This window comes from Scyliorhinus torazame, chromosome 21, assembly GCF_047496885.1.
Source record: "Scyliorhinus torazame isolate Kashiwa2021f chromosome 21, sScyTor2.1, whole genome shotgun sequence".
NCBI lineage: Eukaryota > Metazoa > Chordata > Chondrichthyes > Carcharhiniformes > Scyliorhinidae > Scyliorhinus > Scyliorhinus torazame.
Window position 1 is genome coordinate 15,648,387 of NC_092727.1, and position 17,496 is coordinate 15,665,882.

Here is a 17,496-nt window from a genome sequence, read left to right on the forward strand (position 1 = left end):
AATACTATTACTTCGGCAAAATGTGTAATAAAAACCCTTTGCTGTCAATCTTTCAATGAATTGACTGAGATGCTCAGACATCAGCAATTCTCACAGAACCTTGTCGGAGGCTGCACCTTATATCTAGCCACCTGGGTCAAGCCTCTCTCCCTCCGAGTAGCTTTTACACACCTTCAATTTTATGCAATATTCTGGAAAGAGTAACCAACATTTGTGTTTTCTTTTGCGAATTCTGTTCAGAAGCGATGCCTTATTCAAAAAGGGGTCCATAAGGCTGCCTGCTCTCCATAAATGGACGCTCTGGTTTAAAGGCTTTGAAAATCACCATAAGTTTGGAATGTGGGGAATGTGTCAATTTCCATGAACCTGCCCCCCTCCAGCTTTTATTTGCCTTTATTTGCTACTTTTACCAAATAAGGAGGCTGCCTCAATATTGATTGCCCATGTAAGGCGTTGCTTTCCTTTTTTCTGGATGAGCTGACGTCATGGTGATAATGAGACCTTTTTTAGTGCAAAGTCTCAGGCTCGAAGCCCTCACTCTCGGCTTGAGAAGTGAAAGCAACAAGTTGTGACTGCTGTGGGCGGGGGAAAATAAAATAAAAGTAAGTAACGACAGCATGTAGCTAACTGCCTCTTGTCATGTTCTCTTTCTTATTTCTCAGTCGTAATTAATTGGACACAACTTTTGTGTCGCTGGATTACGAATTGTTCTCAAAAAAAATTAAAACTGACCTGGCTTTAATGTATTTGGAGGGTGGTCTGTGAATGGTGAAGTAACATTTGATCTCGCTGACAATACTGGTTTGCTAAATTTGTGTACTTCTTAACAAAAATGGAATTCGAGTGGAACTTCTTAGACGCCCTATTGCAAATTGTTACTTTTGTCTACAGGTACAGGTCTGTCCGGTAACTCGTGGGTGGGTGGGGTCTTTTAAGATTTTAATGTAACTGGCAAGGTAGTTCGCCAGCCTGTTTACTGTGCAGTAAGCGAGCGAGTGTTTGTAACGTTGGGTGTTGCTCGTTCTGAATCCTGTGGGACTCTTTGCAAGAAACGAAACAGTTGCTCTACTCCGGATGCTCTTGTTGGAAAGGATTTTTTTTTTTTTAAGATTGGCAACCCTATTGAAGTTTTTAAAATTACTTCAAACCTTTTTTAGATTTGCGCCGTTGAGACCTTTTTAATGTAGGGAACATGCGAGGGCGAAATTGACTCGTTACTTTCTCCAATTCACAACTTATGGAGTTTTAAAATTTTAAATGGATAGATCAATAAGTCCCATTCTGCAGTTATCAGTTTGCCCGAATACCGGCTAGTCCCTCTGACCTGAACACATTTGTTTATCTCACTGGTCCCATTGTTCTAAATGACCGATTTACCCCAATCCTCTAGGACAGGTGAGCTATTGCATCAAATATACCGGCACTTGCAAATGTGGGGTGGTAACCGAGTCGTCAGTGGATTGCTTTGTTCCTATTGCAAACTTTTTTTTTCAAATATCAAACTTAGCTGTCGATGTACAGAGCCCCACTTGTCCTCCTCACTTGTGACTTACTTCACCGCCCAGCCTGCCTTCCAGGACCCTGAATTTTAAGTCCTCCTATCTTATGCGATCTCCTCCAGCCTTAAGGTGCAGCCCTGGACGAAATTTCAACTGGTCTCTCGTGCAGCCAGCCCCTCCCAGCACTATATTCTCTCTCTCTGGAACTCTTTTTTTTTTTTCTCTCTCTTCTCCACCACTCCCTTTGCAGTAGGCTACCGCATATCTCAACATCCCACAGTCTTTTTTTTAAGCAACTTTATTTTACTTTTTCATGCTTTGGATCATATGGGCTCCCTGTACCAGGTACGCGGGTTCGATTCCTGGCTTGGGCTGCTGTCTGCGCGGAGTCTGCACGTTGTCCCTGTGTCTGCGTGGGTTTGCTCCGGTTTCCTCCCACAAGTCCCCAATAGACGTGGTTGTTAGATCATTTGGACATTCTGAATTCTCCCACTGTGTACCTGAACAGGTGCTGTAGTGTGGCGACTAGGGACTTTTCACAGTAACTTCTTTTTAAAAAATAAATTTAGAGGACCCAATTCATTTTTCCAATTAAGGGGCAATTTAGCGTGGCCAATACACCTACCCTGCACATTTTTGGGTTGTGGAGCAGAAACCCACGCAAGCACAGGGAAAATGTGCAAACTCCCATCGGATAGTGACCCTGAGCCGGGAACGAACATGGGACCTTGTTGCTGTGAGACAGCACTGCTAACCACTGCGCCACTGTGCTGCCCATTTTCACAGTAACTTCATTGCAGTGTTAATGTAACTTGTGACACTAAAATATTTTCTGTACAGATTGTGGAAATATTGTTAATGAAAATTGAACTTGTATGGTTGGATTTGAGACTAGTTACTTCCGAGTTGTGATATTTGAAATTGGCAGGTCAGCTGAAAAACAGTGTCGACATTAATGAGACATTCTTGTGTGGGCCTTACAGCTGATGGGAAGGTCGTTAAACCACAACCTCGAGCTATGATTTTGGTGTGCGGAACTTGCTATTCGACTCATTTGAGGGGATCGAAAATGGGGTGGGGGGGGGGGATTGCCCTTTGATGTGGGGAGGTGCTAAGTGGGTAGCAGACCATCTCTGTTATGCCATCTAGAGACGGCTTCAACAGCATTGTGGAAGCTGAGAATGGATGATTGAACCATCCAAAGTAGAGAATGAGGTTTAGCAATTCTATACCCTTAAAATCTTGACACAAGCGTTTGGCAATCTGTCTTAATGTCTCCTTGCACAGTTTAGACTGGACACCCTGAAGTGCCTTGTGGAGTTTTGCTTCATTATAATGTGCTCGCTAGTTGTTGATAAACTTGATGCCGTGACCAAAAATTGAAATAGATTTGGCGTCAGTGTTTTGCAGGGATGGCAGCACTAGAAGTCAGAATGTCTCAAAAGTTCAACTGTTGAGGATTGGTGCTTTGGATACTTTTTACTAGTTGATCTCACTACAGAACTCTGGTACGGCCGCATTTGGAGTATTGCGTACAGTTCTGGTCACCGCATTATAGGAAGGACGTGGAGGCTTTGGAGCGGGTGCAGAGGAGATTTACCAGGATGTTGCCTGGTATGGAGGGAAAATCTTATGAGGAAAGGCTGATGGACTTGAGGTTGTTTTCGTTGGAGAGAAGAAGGTTAAGAGGAGACTTAATAGAGGCATACAAAATGATCAGGGGGTTGGATAGGGTGGACAGTGAGAGCCTTCTCCCGCGGATGGATATGGCTGGCATGAGGGGACATAACTTTAAACTGAGGGGTAATAGATATAGGACAGAGGTCAGAGGTAGGTTCTTTACGCAAAGAGTAGTGAGGCCGTGGAATGCCCTACCTGCTACAGTGGTGAACTCGCCAACATTGAGGGCATTTAAAAGTTTATTGGATAAACATATGGATGACAATGGCATAGTGTAGGTTGGATGGCTTTTGTTTCGGTGCAACATCGTGGGCCGAAGGGCCTGTACTGCGCTGTATCGTTCTATGTTCTATGATCAGTTTCTTGTTCTGGAATAAATGGGTTCCTGGGTGACTGGTCCTCCACAAACAGCTGCCCGTGCTATCGAAGTGACTTTGTACTAAGACATAACATTCGGCTGCATTGAATGTCGACTAGGAAACCTTGAGACGCATCCAAGGCCATCAAGCCTTGCCATAAACTATAATCAAACCAGAGACAGGAAAAGGTTGAAGGCCATAATATTTACAATGCTACTCAACAAATGTTCTAAAATTAAAACATCTAACATTTTGAGGACCAGCAGGGAGATTCTGCAATACAGTAAAAAAAAAAAAAATCAGTGAATGATTTTTCAGTTAATTCAGAATATGGAATGGCCCATTCACTCATGGGTGCCACAACCTTGCAATTCCCTACAAAACGCTTAGGGCAGCACGGTAGCATTGTGGTTAGCACAATTGCTTCACAGCTCCAGGGTCCCAGGTTCGATTCCCGGCTTGGGGTCACTGTCTGTGCGGAGTCTGCACGTTCTCCCCGTGTGTGCGTGGGTTTCCTCCGGGTGCTCCGGTTTCCTCCCACAGTCCGAAGATGTGCAGGTTAGGTGGATTGGCCAAGCTAAATTGCCCTTGGTGTCCAAAATTGCCCTTAATGTTGGGTGGGGTTACTGGTTATGGGGATAGGGTGGAGGTGTGGGCTTGGGTAGCGTGCTCTTTCCAAGAGCCGGTGCAGACTCAATGGCCTCCTTCTGCACTGTAAATTCTATGATTCTGTGAACATAGCTTATCACTATCACAATGAGCTGTGATGTTTCCTGTTAAAAGGATTGTTGTAATTATGTACCCTCTTTGTTTCCCCAGTTATGGGGCAATTTTAGTCCCTACCCTGCATCATCTTTGCGTTATGGGGGGGTGGGACCCACGCAGACACTGGGAGCATGTGCAAACTCCACACGGACAGTGACCCGGGGCCAGGATGGAACCCAGGTCCTCCTGTGCCGTGAGGCAGCAGTTCTAACCACTGTGCTGCCCCCCCCCCCATTGTAATTGTATGCCCATAGCAGTTCAAATAATCCCAGACTGAAAAGCAGTATCTCTAGCATCAAGTGGAATTTCTGCCTCATACTTGTATGGGTTTTCATTGGAAACCAATTTCTAATCCGGATGAGATCCTAAAACTCAAGATTGTGCTTCCTTCTGGTTGAATTAATTACTATTTTAAGCTTGAATTGGGGGGGAGAGGGGAAGGGGAGAAATGAGATGTGAAACTCCCTCGCATGGGGTAGAACTTTTTGGAAATCTCTCTTTTTTTGTCAGTGGGTTCAGCTGACTTCCCATCAGAGAATCCTAATGGGTGGGATGGTAGCAGTGGTTAGCACTGTTGCTTCACTTCACCAGGGACCTGGGTTTGATTCCTGGCTTGGGTCACCGTCCGTGTGGAGTCTGCACATTCTCCCTGTGTCTGCGGGGGTTTCCTCTGGGTGCTCTGGTTTCCTCCCCATGTCCAGAAAGACGTGCTTGTTAGATGAATTAGACATTCTGCATTCTCCCTCGAGTGTACCCGAACGGGTACTGTAGTGTGGCGACTAGGGGATTTTCACAGAGGGGATTTTCACAGTAACTTCATTGCAGTGTAAGCCTACTTGTGACACTAAAAATCTCGGCCTGTTTGATTGCCTATTCCATTGGGCAGAATTCTGCCAATTAATGTTAATGGGGGAAGTGGTCTTTTTGTACTGAAGGACAGCTTGTGGTAAATGCACCAGCCGACCCTTTGCCTTGCTATCTTCCCACAGCTATAGCAAACGTGCCAAGTATGGGCTGATTGAAAGCTTCCACGTTGCTACTTGTCCTCTCGTCAACTTCTAGGCTCGGAAGTATGTAAAGGGAGCCCCAGGCCAATTGCCAGGTCAAGCTAATGCCGCAAAATACTCAGCTGGTCGGGCAGCATCTGTGCAGGTCAGAATGGGGGCCAATTAATACCTGAGCATTCTGATGGATTGTTCCATGTCTCTAACTTGAGCCCTCAGCCGATTGCTGGTGAGGCCAGCAAGTCGGCTGCCTAATCATTTTTAAACATTTTATATCGCGAACACATAGCTGACTGGGCTGTGGTACGGGGACTCTTCCCATCTCCATTGGCTGTTCTTTGTTCCCTGGAACAGCTTCAGTCTATGAAGCTTCTGAAAAAAGCTGAAACCTGTTCATACATTTTAAAGGGGCATGATATTGAGGTGAGGTTTTTGGATTCGCAAATAGGGCCTGCCACCTGCAGTAAGAATTTATCTTCATGATGAGGTGTTTCGTTTTGAGCAGTACATCCGCGTCTACTCCAAACTTTCAATGAAAACTGCTGGTGTTCGATCTAATAAAGAGCCTGCCTGCAGAGTGGAGTTCATTACAGCAGCTGAGTATCAGAGCACTTGACAGGAGTCCGGATGTTTCTACCCCACCCTCCACTTTATTAGTCAATTCAATTTCTTTCTCATTTCTCAACGTGCAAGGGTCTCAGTTGCTTTAACTGGGAGCTGTCCAATTCTGCACAGTTGGCTGTAGCAACCCGTGTGGAGGGGACCCAAGGCCGGATATTGAACCCTGGTGCCGTGAGGCAGCAGTACTAACCAGTGTTGTGCAATTATTTAAACTGCAGCAATGGAAGCCATTTCCCGCAGTAATGTCTGACCTTTCCATGACCTGCACCTCCCAAGTAAAATAACGAGCAGCTATCCATTTTATCAAATGTTTTAACACCAGGATTAATTGGTCTTGTGTAATACTTTCCACACTAGTGCCTTTAATAATCATGAGTCTGGTTAACACAGGATCATAAAATGGTTAGATATCCAAAAGGCCTTTCTACCCACTTCAACTGCTCCATCCTATCAAATGGCTGGAACGTGGTTTGTCTTAACCGCCTGACTGAATGGTGGTACTGAATATTCACCCTCTCTCCAATAGCATTTCACTAGTTTTGAGATTTCACAGTTCAATTTAATCTAACATTTAAAAAGTATTTCCATAAACTTAAATATGTAATACGGGAGACCCTGCCTCGGAGCTAGAAGCTGTAGGTTTGAGTCCCACTCCCAAGACCTGATGGCCGTGGAAGGAGCTCTTTATGCTGCCAAACCAGGTTGCACATCAACTTGCAAATCCTTCCAACATGGCAACGCCTGGGATGGTAAGAGCGTGAGATTCCTGGTCAACCCAAGTAATGGAAAGATAGTTGGAGTCCAAGCTATGGATAGTGGAGACTATGACGTGCATGTTGCCACAGCAACTCCACTATCTAGTATAATAGTTTAATCATTAACTTGTGTGGTCTATTTGTTTTGGCTAGATGGTTGAACCTACTGATTTTGTTGAAGAGAACTCTTCAACATAAAATGGAAGCGTTTGCTGCCTCACAGTGCCAAGGATCCAGGTTCAATTCCAGCCTCTGGTGACTGTGTGGAATTTGCACGTTCTCCCCATGTCTGCGTGGGTTTCCTCTGTGCAAGTTAGGTGGATTGACCATGCTAAATTGCCCTTTTAGTGTCCAAAAGCTTAGCTGGGGTTGTTGCAGGGAAGGCCTAGGTAGGATGCTCTTTGGGGGTCGATGCAGACTTGATGGGCCCAATGGCCTCCTGAACTGTAGGGATTCTATGAATATTCAAACTGCTCTCTCACTTGCAATACTGTCGAAGGAAAATACATCCCACCATGTAGTTGAATTACACGGGTTTCTCATGTTTTTTCATGCATGCCATGCCTGATCATATCCTGATGTGGCAATTATTGAATACTGTACTTTGAAATAATTGGAATATTACACGTATTGCTTTTCTGCATCAAGAATGTAGATGAAAGAGAACTAAATGTTAATTGTTTGTAAAAGTTCAAACATTAGCATCTAAGCAGTCATTGTCTAAATATCACCACATTGGCATATCGTAACAGCCAGATTCTATCCAAAATAGAACTACAATCTCATCAGCATGGGGCCATTTTATAACTAAGAAAATAAAATGTTTGCAATCTCTTATGCTGATCCCTGGGAGGGTGGGTGGTGTTTGAGTGGCTGTTTTCTATTTATTTAATTCATCGACTCCTTGAGCTTCCAGAGAATCTTCATTGGTAACACTCTCTCTTTTGTTTTGTTTTGTTTTTGGATTCTTGATCACCTGTTTCTCTACCAATCCTGCTGTTTGAATCTCCACTGCATCTTTCCATCTGCTGTCGGGCTCTTCCTGGAAGCCCAATCACTCTCTCCACCACATTCCCCCCCCCCCCCCCCCACCCTTGCTCTAAAATGAAATTAAAATCGCTTATTGTCACAAGTAGGCTTCAAATGAAGTTACTGTGAAAAGCCGCTAGTTGCCACCTAACTAAGTGAAGTTGTGCGTTCAAGCCCCACTTGACCACGTGTAAAGGATCCCATAGCCTGTCTGCCAAATGCTGCTTCTGGTCTGGACTGCCTTTTTGGGCCCTGCATGCCAATTGGATTTTGCATTTTTCCTACCAAACTGGTCTAGTGATGTATGATTCAGGCACTCGGCCCGACCCCAAAACTCGTGGTTCAGTTGGTAACATACTTGCCTCTGAATCACAAGATTCCAGGTCTGAGTTGCACTCCAGGGCTTGTGCACTAGATGAGGCCCTCCCTCCATTGCAGCACCGAGGGCGCACTGCTCTGTCAGAAGCGCTGTCTTTTTAATGAGATGTTGAACATGGACCCTATGCGTGCTCTGGATGTAAAAGATTTCATGTCCTACTTTCAAGGAAGATATCCCTGGTCTCCTGGCCAATATTTACCCTTCAATTGACATTAAGAAACAAATGATCTGGTCATTTATCACTGCTGTTTGTGGGAGAGTTTATGCTGTGTACGCATTGGCTGTTCTATTTACTGCATTGCAATGGTGGTGTCTTTGACACATCTGGTGCTCATTGGAAAGATTTTTTAAAAACTTTTTCTTCCCAATAATCGTCCCTAACTCTCCCCAAATCTGCCACAGGTATTACTTAACTGATAAAGATGGCCAATACAGGACCTTCTTTTGGACTTAGTCGGGACATTCGTAACAAGATCGAGAAGAAGTATGAACCTGAACTGGAGGAGCGGCTAGTGGAGTGGATTGTTGCTCAGTGTGGAGCCGGTGTGGGTCGACCTGAGCCTGGGAGACCTGGTTTCCAAGTTTGGCTTAAGGATGGCACAGTGAGTATCCTTTTTTCTAAGGATGGATTGATCCAAGTTTGAAGCTGACCAAAGCCTCTGGTTGTTCTATGTTCTATTTGTCAGAAAAATGCTATAACGTTGGCGCACATTTTTTTTGTAGTAATGCCATCTGGATTTACATCTCCAATGGTTGGATGAATTGTGTAGACCATTAAATGTGCAGTGTTGCTGATAGCTGTACAGCCTTTTGGGGGCAAAACCAAGGGAGAATGCCAACAGCAAAGTGGTCTCTTGCTGATGTTCCTGATTTAATTCTATTGTCATGTGATCCTGTCCCCCAACCCAGATTCTGTTGAACCTGATATTTTCCTACCTTGGCTGTAATGGCAAGCGGCTACAATGCCAAGCCCCAAAAATGTCTCCACTGTAGAGTGAAAATGATGCACATGCTACATTTTGTATCACTTCTGGGTTTTATGTATCACTTCTGGGCTAAAACCAGAGGATTGGGAATGCTCCCAGACATTGATATATTCCAACATTGGATCACTTTTTGGACACGAGGGAATTTGGAAGAGTGCAGTTGAGGTAGAAAACTGGCCACTGTCATAATATGCACCCATGCACATCAGGAGGTAAAAGCAGGCAGTGACAGACACCCAGGTGAGCCAATCAATATACAGAACAGAACACGACCAATCACAAGATGGTACACCAGAGGGGGACCTCCACCTATAAAACACACAAGGCATCAGCGCACTGCCTCTTTCCACTGGTGATAGCTATAGTGATAGTCAGGGTGTACAAATCATTCAACACCTCCTACATGTGGATCAGAGCTAGCCTGGTCTAGATAGTTGGCTTTAGTTACTTAGGGTAGTAGAGAATCAACCCACCGGCAGCTGTGTGTTTTGTTAAGAGTTCAATCAATCTCACATTGAACCAACGCCTTCGTTTGGTGTATACTTGATCAGTTAATTGCATTGTGTGCAATCCGTGTTACCCCAGGGTGAACAACACGACATGATACCAGGAGTGGCTACTGCCTCTAAGTAATTTACCTTGAAGATTCTCTGAAGACCAGCAACTGTCTTCCTGTGGCATGGAAAAGATCCAGGCAGCTCCGCATCTGCGGGAGCCTTGGCACCAACTGGTGGGTCTTCAAACAAAAATTCAGCCTATACCTTGGGGCCTCGGGCCTCGAAATTGCCTCCGGTGCGCGAAAAATCGCCCTGTTGCTGTCTACTGCGGGGGACCAGGCCATCCAAATCTTCACTTTCTCCAACGGTGAGGGCAAGGCCAAGTTCCAGACTGTCCTCGCCAAATTCGACAGTCACTGTGAGGTCGAGACAAATGAAAGCTTTGAGCGTTATGTATTCCAGCAGCGCCTTCAGGGTAAGGATGAGCGTTTTCAGTCCTTTCTTACTCCGCTTCACATTCTAGCGCAATCCTGCAACTACGGAGACACCGCTGACTCCCTCATCAGGGATCAGATTGTGTTTGGCGTCCACTCCGACGCCCTGCGGGAGCAGCTCCTAAAAATAAAAGACATGACCCTGCCAGTGGCCATCGAGACATGCAAAGTCCACGAACTGGCGAAAAGTTGCTATTCCCGCCTGAAGTCGGGAGAGCAGGGCCAACTCTCCTCCCGCGACGCTGAGAGTGTACAGGCCATTGCCCGAATGTGGGGGCTGAGCATCGATGAAGGCGGCCATTTTGTGCGCTTTTCCAGGGGTCCCACGCATGCGCATCAGGGTCGGGAAAACGAAACGGCCGAAGACTACACTGCGCAGGTGCGAGCGGCGGCTGACCGCACTGCGCAGGCGCGATGACGCGACGAGCGTCACAACGCCGACGTAATGACGTGCCCCAACTGCGGCACCGCCCATTTAAAGCGGCAATGCCCTGCGAGAGGCAGACACTGTAACTGCAAGAAGCTCGGCCATTATGCTGCTCTTTGCAGATCTGCACCTCCGACAGGGGACCAGTGGTACCAGTTCCAACGAAAACTAGTTCGAAGTGTGCAGCAAGGGCTGCTGGACTTGGAACCGGATCCCATCACCGATCCAGAGGACGATTGTTCCGGCCATTCATGTACCTGACCTGGATCACCTTCCAGTGCTGCAAAAGATGCAGCAGATCAGAACCCGGCAAAAGACCACATATGATGCTCACGCTATGGATCTGCTGGTGCTCTCTCCGAAGGGCGCTGTTCGCATCCAGTTGCCTAGTGGAGGCTGGTCAGCTCCAGCTGTTGTTGTTCGACAGTTTGCTCCCATGTCATTCGTGGTTTGCATGGCTGATGGATCTACTGTAAGGTGCAACAGAAGAGCACTACACAAATTTGACTGCCCACCACCAGATCTCGCTTTCCCAGATGTCCTTCTGCCCGTTCCGGACACCTCGCATCACGAGGCCACCAACCTGGCTGCATGCCAACTGGCCAAGACACCTTCATCTTCGCCTCCACCTCTCAGGAGGTCCACAAGAATCTGACGACAGCCTCAACGATTGGACTTGTAAATAATTCCTTGTACATAAGTTGTTCTGTTTCTGCACGCTAGACACCTTACATGTACATGTACATCCACTCTCCGATTTATTTGTTTTGCTATATAGTTACTCTTGTAAATATATCGTTTCTGCTATAAGCAGCCGACAAACTTTTTTTAAAAAGGGGGGATGTCATAATATGCACCCATGCACATCCACGAGGTAAAAGCAGGCAGCGACAGACACCCAGGTGAGCCAATCAATATACAGAACCGAACACGACCAATCACAAGACGGGACACCAGAGTGGGGCTTCCAACTATAAAACACACGAGGCATCAGCACTCTGCCTCTTTCCACTGGTGACCACTCTAGTGACAGTCGGGGTGCACAAATCATTCAACACCACCTACATGTGGATCAGAGCTAGCCTGGTCTAGATAGTTGGCTTTAGTTACCTAGGCTAGTAGAGAGTCAACCCACCGGCAGCTGTGTGTTTTGTTACTAGAGATCAATAAATCATATTGAACCAATGCCTTAGTTTGGTGTATACTTGATCAGTTAATTGCATCATGTGCAATCAGTGTTACCCCAGGGTTAACAACACAGCCACTATCTTGCTGACTGGCAGTCGGCTTGTGTGAACCATGTGGCGTATTGCTCCTGGTTGTATAATAATCCAATATTGGGGAGGGCTTCTGACCAATTAACATGGGATTCAATTCTCTAGTTGGCAATGGAATTAAAATTTTGGGCCCAATACCCATTTCCGAAGCAGACTGCTGGGTGTCTGCTATTGCTCTATACTTGTGTCGCGATTGGGTATTACAACATCACCTGAAGCACTTCTTCTGTTGCAGATATTGAGCCAACTGATTAACAGTCTCTATTCAGAGGACAAGAAACCCATTAAGAAGATTCAAGGCACTGACAAGGCTTTTAAACAAATGGAACAGGTGTCCCGATTTTTGACAGCTGCTGAGGCGTATGGAGTCAACAAAACTGACATCTTCCAGACTGTGGATCTGTGGGAATGTATGTAAACGTATTAATGGAGCTTTTTGAGGTCAGGGCTACCATTTTTAGTGCCGAGTGTAGTGACCGTTTGTAAGCATCTCTTAAATTTTTAATTGCCATTTTGGGTGCCAGAACTTGGTGGTTAACTGGGTCTCAGCAACAGTGGTGACTGAAGTTTTAACTGTTTTTATGATACACCTCGCCCTCCCCATTTTAAAGTGATCTTTGAGGCATTGTAAATGATCAGCTGACATGTCTTGGCTACACCAGTAAAATTTCATGAACCAGCACAATTGGGCAGTGATTTGGAAGGTAAAGTGCAAAAATATTTTTCAGGTGATTGCAGCTGGCAGTGGGTTTAATTAGTGCCTAGCCTGCAAAATTACAACTGGGTTTTAAAGAATTGAAAATTAATTTTAAATAAAGCATGGAGAAATATTTGGGTGCAAATGTTGTACTGCATAAGTGTTTAAATGCTATTGTCCCTTGTACTAATAGTCCCTTGTACTAATAGCCACCTCAGCAGAAACATGTTGGGCATAATTTCCTATTTGGGCACATATGGCGGGTTCTTTTCTCAATGCCCGCAGTGCCAGGAATGACCCCCGCTATCAAATAGGACTCGTCTTTTTTTTTAAGCCTTGGTGAGGAACATCCCAAATGGGCGCCCTGGCCTCCGATTGCCTGGAAGCACCTCCCCTCTCTAAGTCCACGTTTGTGTGGTGTGAGCCAGTGCTAAACGGTACTGGTTCCCAGCCTTCGGAGAATTGGGCACAGACATATTTAAATATGCAGATCTAGATCAATTCCAGTGAGGACGCGATCCAGATCGCAACATCTCGAGATATTCTGAGCGTCGCAAATCTCGAGATTTAAATGCCTCGTTGAATCCGAGTCAGAGGCCATTCGATCGTGCCCATTGTAATTTGGTGCTAGTTTCCAGAGCAATTCAATTCTTGGTGAACATCTAGGCTGGATTTTGTTATGTTGGCTTGTAGATCCTGTAGTGATGGACTGAACAATTTTCAATGAATGCACTTCAATTTGTTTTCCCCCTTGCAGCGAAGGATATGGCTGCTGTTCAGAGAACCCTCATGGCTTTGGGAAGCATTGCAGTAACAAGAAATGATGGACATTATCATGGTGATATGAACTGGTTCCACAAGTGAGTAGCATGTCTATAAAAGTCATATTATTACAAGCATGGTTGGGTTTCCTTGATGGCTATAAACCCAGATCATGTCTGATTGAGGGAGCAAATAGTTGACTAAAGTGTAGCAATGGGATTTGACCAACTAGAATCCTCATTTTTGAGAGGCTTTGTTGGCAATAAAATCTGAGCTGGTGTGTATCAATAAAAATTGATCAGATTGCCGGGTTAAATTTGTTTGGTTCAACACATCTGTGGCTGTACAAGTTACCCGGAACAAAAAGCATGTACTCTTCTCACCGCAGTGGGGACTAGGCTACAGTAGGTACATCTGTAGGAGTAAAGTAAACATAGGAGCAGGCATAGGCCATTTGGCCCTCAAATCTGCTCTGCCATTATGGTGATGGCTGGTTTATGCAACTCGGTAACCTGCTTTCTCTTTCTCAACCCCGCCCCCGCCCAATATCCCTTGATCCCTTTAGCCCCAAGAGCTTTATCTAGCTCCTTCTTGAAAACATAACATTTGTTTTGACTTCAACTGCTTTCTATGATGGCAAATTCCACAGGCTCACTACTCCACAGAAGAAAATTTGCCTCGTCTCAGTCCTAAATGGTTTACCCAGTACCCTTCGACTGAAAATCCCCTGCCACCTGGAATATTCTTCCTGCATCTACCCCACCCTAACTAGTCCTGTTAGTTTCTGAGGTCCCTCCCCCTGCCTCATTCTTCCAAACTCCGTTGCATATAATCCTAACCAACTCAATCTCTCCTCGTACGCAAGTGCCCATCCCCACCATCCCAGGAATCAGTCTGGACTCCTTCAATAGCGAGGACATCCCCTGGTAAGGAGACCAAAACTACACGCACTATTCCAGGTGTGGTCACCAAGGGCCATGTATAGTTACAGGACCTGGGCACCTCTCTATGAAGGCCAACATATCATTTATTGCCTTTACCTCTTGCTGCACCGGCATGCTTGCTTTCGGCAAACGCCAGATCTCCTTGTGCATTCTCCCCCTCCCTCAATTTAAGCCAATCGGATAGTCTGCCTTCCACTGTGGGTAACCTCCTGGGCGGGATTCTCCGAGCCGGAGAATCGCCGCCACCGCGCCACGCCGCCCCGACGGCGGCACGTGATTCTCCGAGGAGCGGAGAATAACCGGCGAGTTTGGGACGGTGCCGGTCGCGGGCTGCTGTCTGCGGCCAGGCCACCGATACACTGGCCCGGATGGGCTGAGCGGCAGCGCAGAAACGGCAGAGTCCCGCCGGCACCGTCCACACCTGGTCACAGCCGGCGGGACTCTGCGCGCAGGGGCGGGGGGGGGTGCTCTGTTCCCGGGGGGGGCCTCTGATGGGGTCTGGCCCACGATCGGGGCCCACCAATCGGCGGGACGGCCTCTCTCTCTCCCCGGGCCTACTTTGATGCGCGTGCCAGCCCCGAACCCCCGCGCCATGTTGCGTCGGGGCAGGCACGTTCAGGAAGGTCACTGCAGGTTGGCGTGTCGCCACTGCGCATGCGTGGGTTGGTGCGGTGCCCAGTTGCCGCACAGATGGGGGGCTGGAGCGGCGTGAAACGCTCCATCGGGGGCCAGCATTGGTAGTGCCCACGGCTGTTTCACGCCGTCGTGAAACGCAACGGCATTCACGACGGCGTGGGCACTCTGTCTCCATATCAGAGAATCCCGCCCCCTATTTTCCACATTATATTACATTTGCCCACTCGCTTAACGTGGCCCAAATCACGTGCCATGTAATGCTCGTAACAGGGTGAGCCCAACCTCCAAGCCATTAATTATTCTGCCAACTCATTCCAAAATTCAAACTTTAATCATCTTCTCACTTATTATTTTAGTCGGCGAGGGTGACCAGATAATCCAAGTCGGTGAGTGGATCATTAAGTAGCCTGTTTAGAGATGTTGGTTGTAAACCTTAACTTGTAGATAGATTTTTGTCTGTTATCCTTTTTTTTTTTTTTGTTGAATTGCAATTTAGCGTGGCCAGTCCACCTAACCCTGCACATCTTTGGGTTGTGGGGGTGAGACCCACACAGACGCGGAGAGAATGTGCAAACTCCACACGGACAGTGACCCGGGTCCTCAGTGCTGTGAGGCAGCAGTGCCAACCACTGTGCCGCCCCTACAAATCTTCACCTGATAAAGGAGCTGCGCTCCAAAAGCTAGTAATTCCAAACAGACCTGCTGGACTTTAACCTGGTGTTATAAGACTTTTTACTGTGCCCACCCCAGTCCAACATCTCCACATCTTGGCTACGAATCTTGTCATCTTAAAAACATATGACTGTACAATTTTCTGCATTCTTAGTTTAAAAATAAAACGCCTGGGCATAACCAGAAGATGCAACAGCACATTCCATGGATTTATCTTGATGCCTCGTATACCTGTACAGTGTTCAGCCTTAATTCAACAATAGTAACATTCCCCAGTTAACCTGGTCTTCCCCCTCCTCTCACTTAGTATCGTCCAGGCATGTAGAAACCAATGCATTGGTGTTCGACAGATGACTGGGTGTGTGGGGGGCAGATGGGCGGAGGAATGAGCATGCACAAACCTTTGTGTTTGAGGCACAAATCCTCTGGGTGGGAGGAATCTTTTTGCCTTGGCTAAATTCTAATCCAGATGGTGGGTGGGAGAAGCTCCTCTGTAACAGAAAGTGACTTTGTGGACATGGGTGTTCGGAAGAATTTGTTAATGGACACTTGTTTTTGCACCTCAGTTACTTGTGGACTTCAAATCAGCATTAGGGAATCACCCCCCCCCCCCCCCCCCATATGCTTTGACTGAATCCAAGTTACTTAAAGCACTTTTGAAATTGTTCAGAACAATTGCATGGACCTGGGCGAGCTATTGGGATTGTGCCTTGTGGATTCTGTACAGTGTGCACGGTGGAGGTGGATTCGGCACAGGGTGCCTGGTGGAGGTGGATTCTGCACAAGGGTGCCATGTTCACATCAGCCAGACGATTAACTTGCTGTTCCGCTTGCTTGGAATTTCAGGAAAGCACAGGAGAACAAGCGCGAGTTCACAGATGAGCAGCTGGCCCAGGGCAAGAGCATCATCGGCCTCCAGATGGGAAGCAATCAAGGAGCGTCGCAGGCTGGAATGGTTGGCTATGGACAATCCCGACAGATCATTAGCTAAAAAAAACAACAGTCATTGAACCCTCTCTCTGTAAAGCATGATTTTTACCATTTCAAAGTCCACAAGCCCAAACAGCTCATAACACTAAACATTCAATTGTGATGTAGACAAGTAGTGGTTATTTATTATTTTGGCAGTTTCTTTATAGTCGTTTGTTTTATTCTCCCGCCCCCCCCCCCCCCCCCCCCCCACCCCGCCTCCCCGGATGTGGGCTGTAATTTGGAATGTCTACAGAGAAAAACTATATACATAACCCACCCTGATAGCTGCCAAGGACTGCATGTCACATTGCAAACTTGTAATTTCAAACATGGTTGTGGAATCGTGTAAAGAGCATGTTGGAAAGGTTTATCATTTTGTATGGCTTAACCAGCCTGCTTTACTTTTTTTTTTTATTATTACTTTGTCACTGTCAGTCTACTTGGCTAGTAATGAAATAGTGTACATTTTTAAAAATGAAGTTTTGAAACAATTTGAAAAGACATGTTTGGAATAATTGAGCATAAGAAGATTCAATGGCCACGGGGAATAGCCACTACAATGACATTCCCATTCTTTAAACTTCCGATGCTCACCTGTTGCATTCAATGAGTTGCCCTCCAATTATCCCCTCGCTCTCATCGTTGCCATTCACACCGCACTGTTGTGGGGAATGTTTATTGTTGGCAAATTTTAATTTCCAAACAAAACAATTAGAAGTTGAGAAATAACTTGCACAAGAAGGAAAACAACGGCACTTGCACCCCTGCAACTCTGCTATTTTGTTGGGAGCAATGAATGGGTGTGGGTAGCAGAGTTGATCTGCAATTTTTTAAAAAGCAGATTGTCTTAAGGACTCGTATGATCGGATTTCTGAAACAAATGTTCAAATGTCCCTGCTGAGAATTACTGTTTCAAGTATGTTGTACATTAATTTTTTGTTAAACAAAAATTCTGAATCATTTAGCCCTAAATTTTGTGCATTTTTTGTTTGCTTTGTCATTTTGAAACCATAACTTAATAAAAGTTTTTGAGATGGAGAA

The 17,496-nt window shown here is 46.1% G+C and overlaps 1 protein-coding gene across 1 annotated transcript; it reads left to right on the plus strand.

The window, feature by feature from the left end:
- Positions 1-435: 435 nt before the first annotated feature.
- Positions 436-17,496, plus strand: LOC140398193 (transgelin-like). Its single transcript, XM_072486548.1, has 5 exons — positions 436-602; positions 8,494-8,693; positions 12,008-12,182; positions 13,227-13,329; positions 16,330-17,496. The coding sequence occupies exons 2-5, from the start codon at positions 8,514-8,516 to the stop codon at positions 16,472-16,474; spliced, it is 603 nt and encodes a 200-aa protein (XP_072342649.1). The 5' UTR covers positions 436-602; positions 8,494-8,513; the 3' UTR covers positions 16,475-17,496.

Coding starts and splice junctions, on each gene's coding strand:
- LOC140398193 (XM_072486548.1), top strand. CDS start 8,514: ATGGCCAATACAGGACCTTCTTTTGGACTTAGTCGGGACATTCGTAAC. Junction 8,694..12,007: donor TTTGGCTTAAGGATGGCACA/GTGAGTATCCTT, acceptor CTTCTGTTGCAG/ATATTGAGCCAACTGATTAA. Junction 13,330..16,329: donor GATATGAACTGGTTCCACAA/GTGAGTAGCATG, acceptor TTGGAATTTCAG/GAAAGCACAGGAGAACAAGC.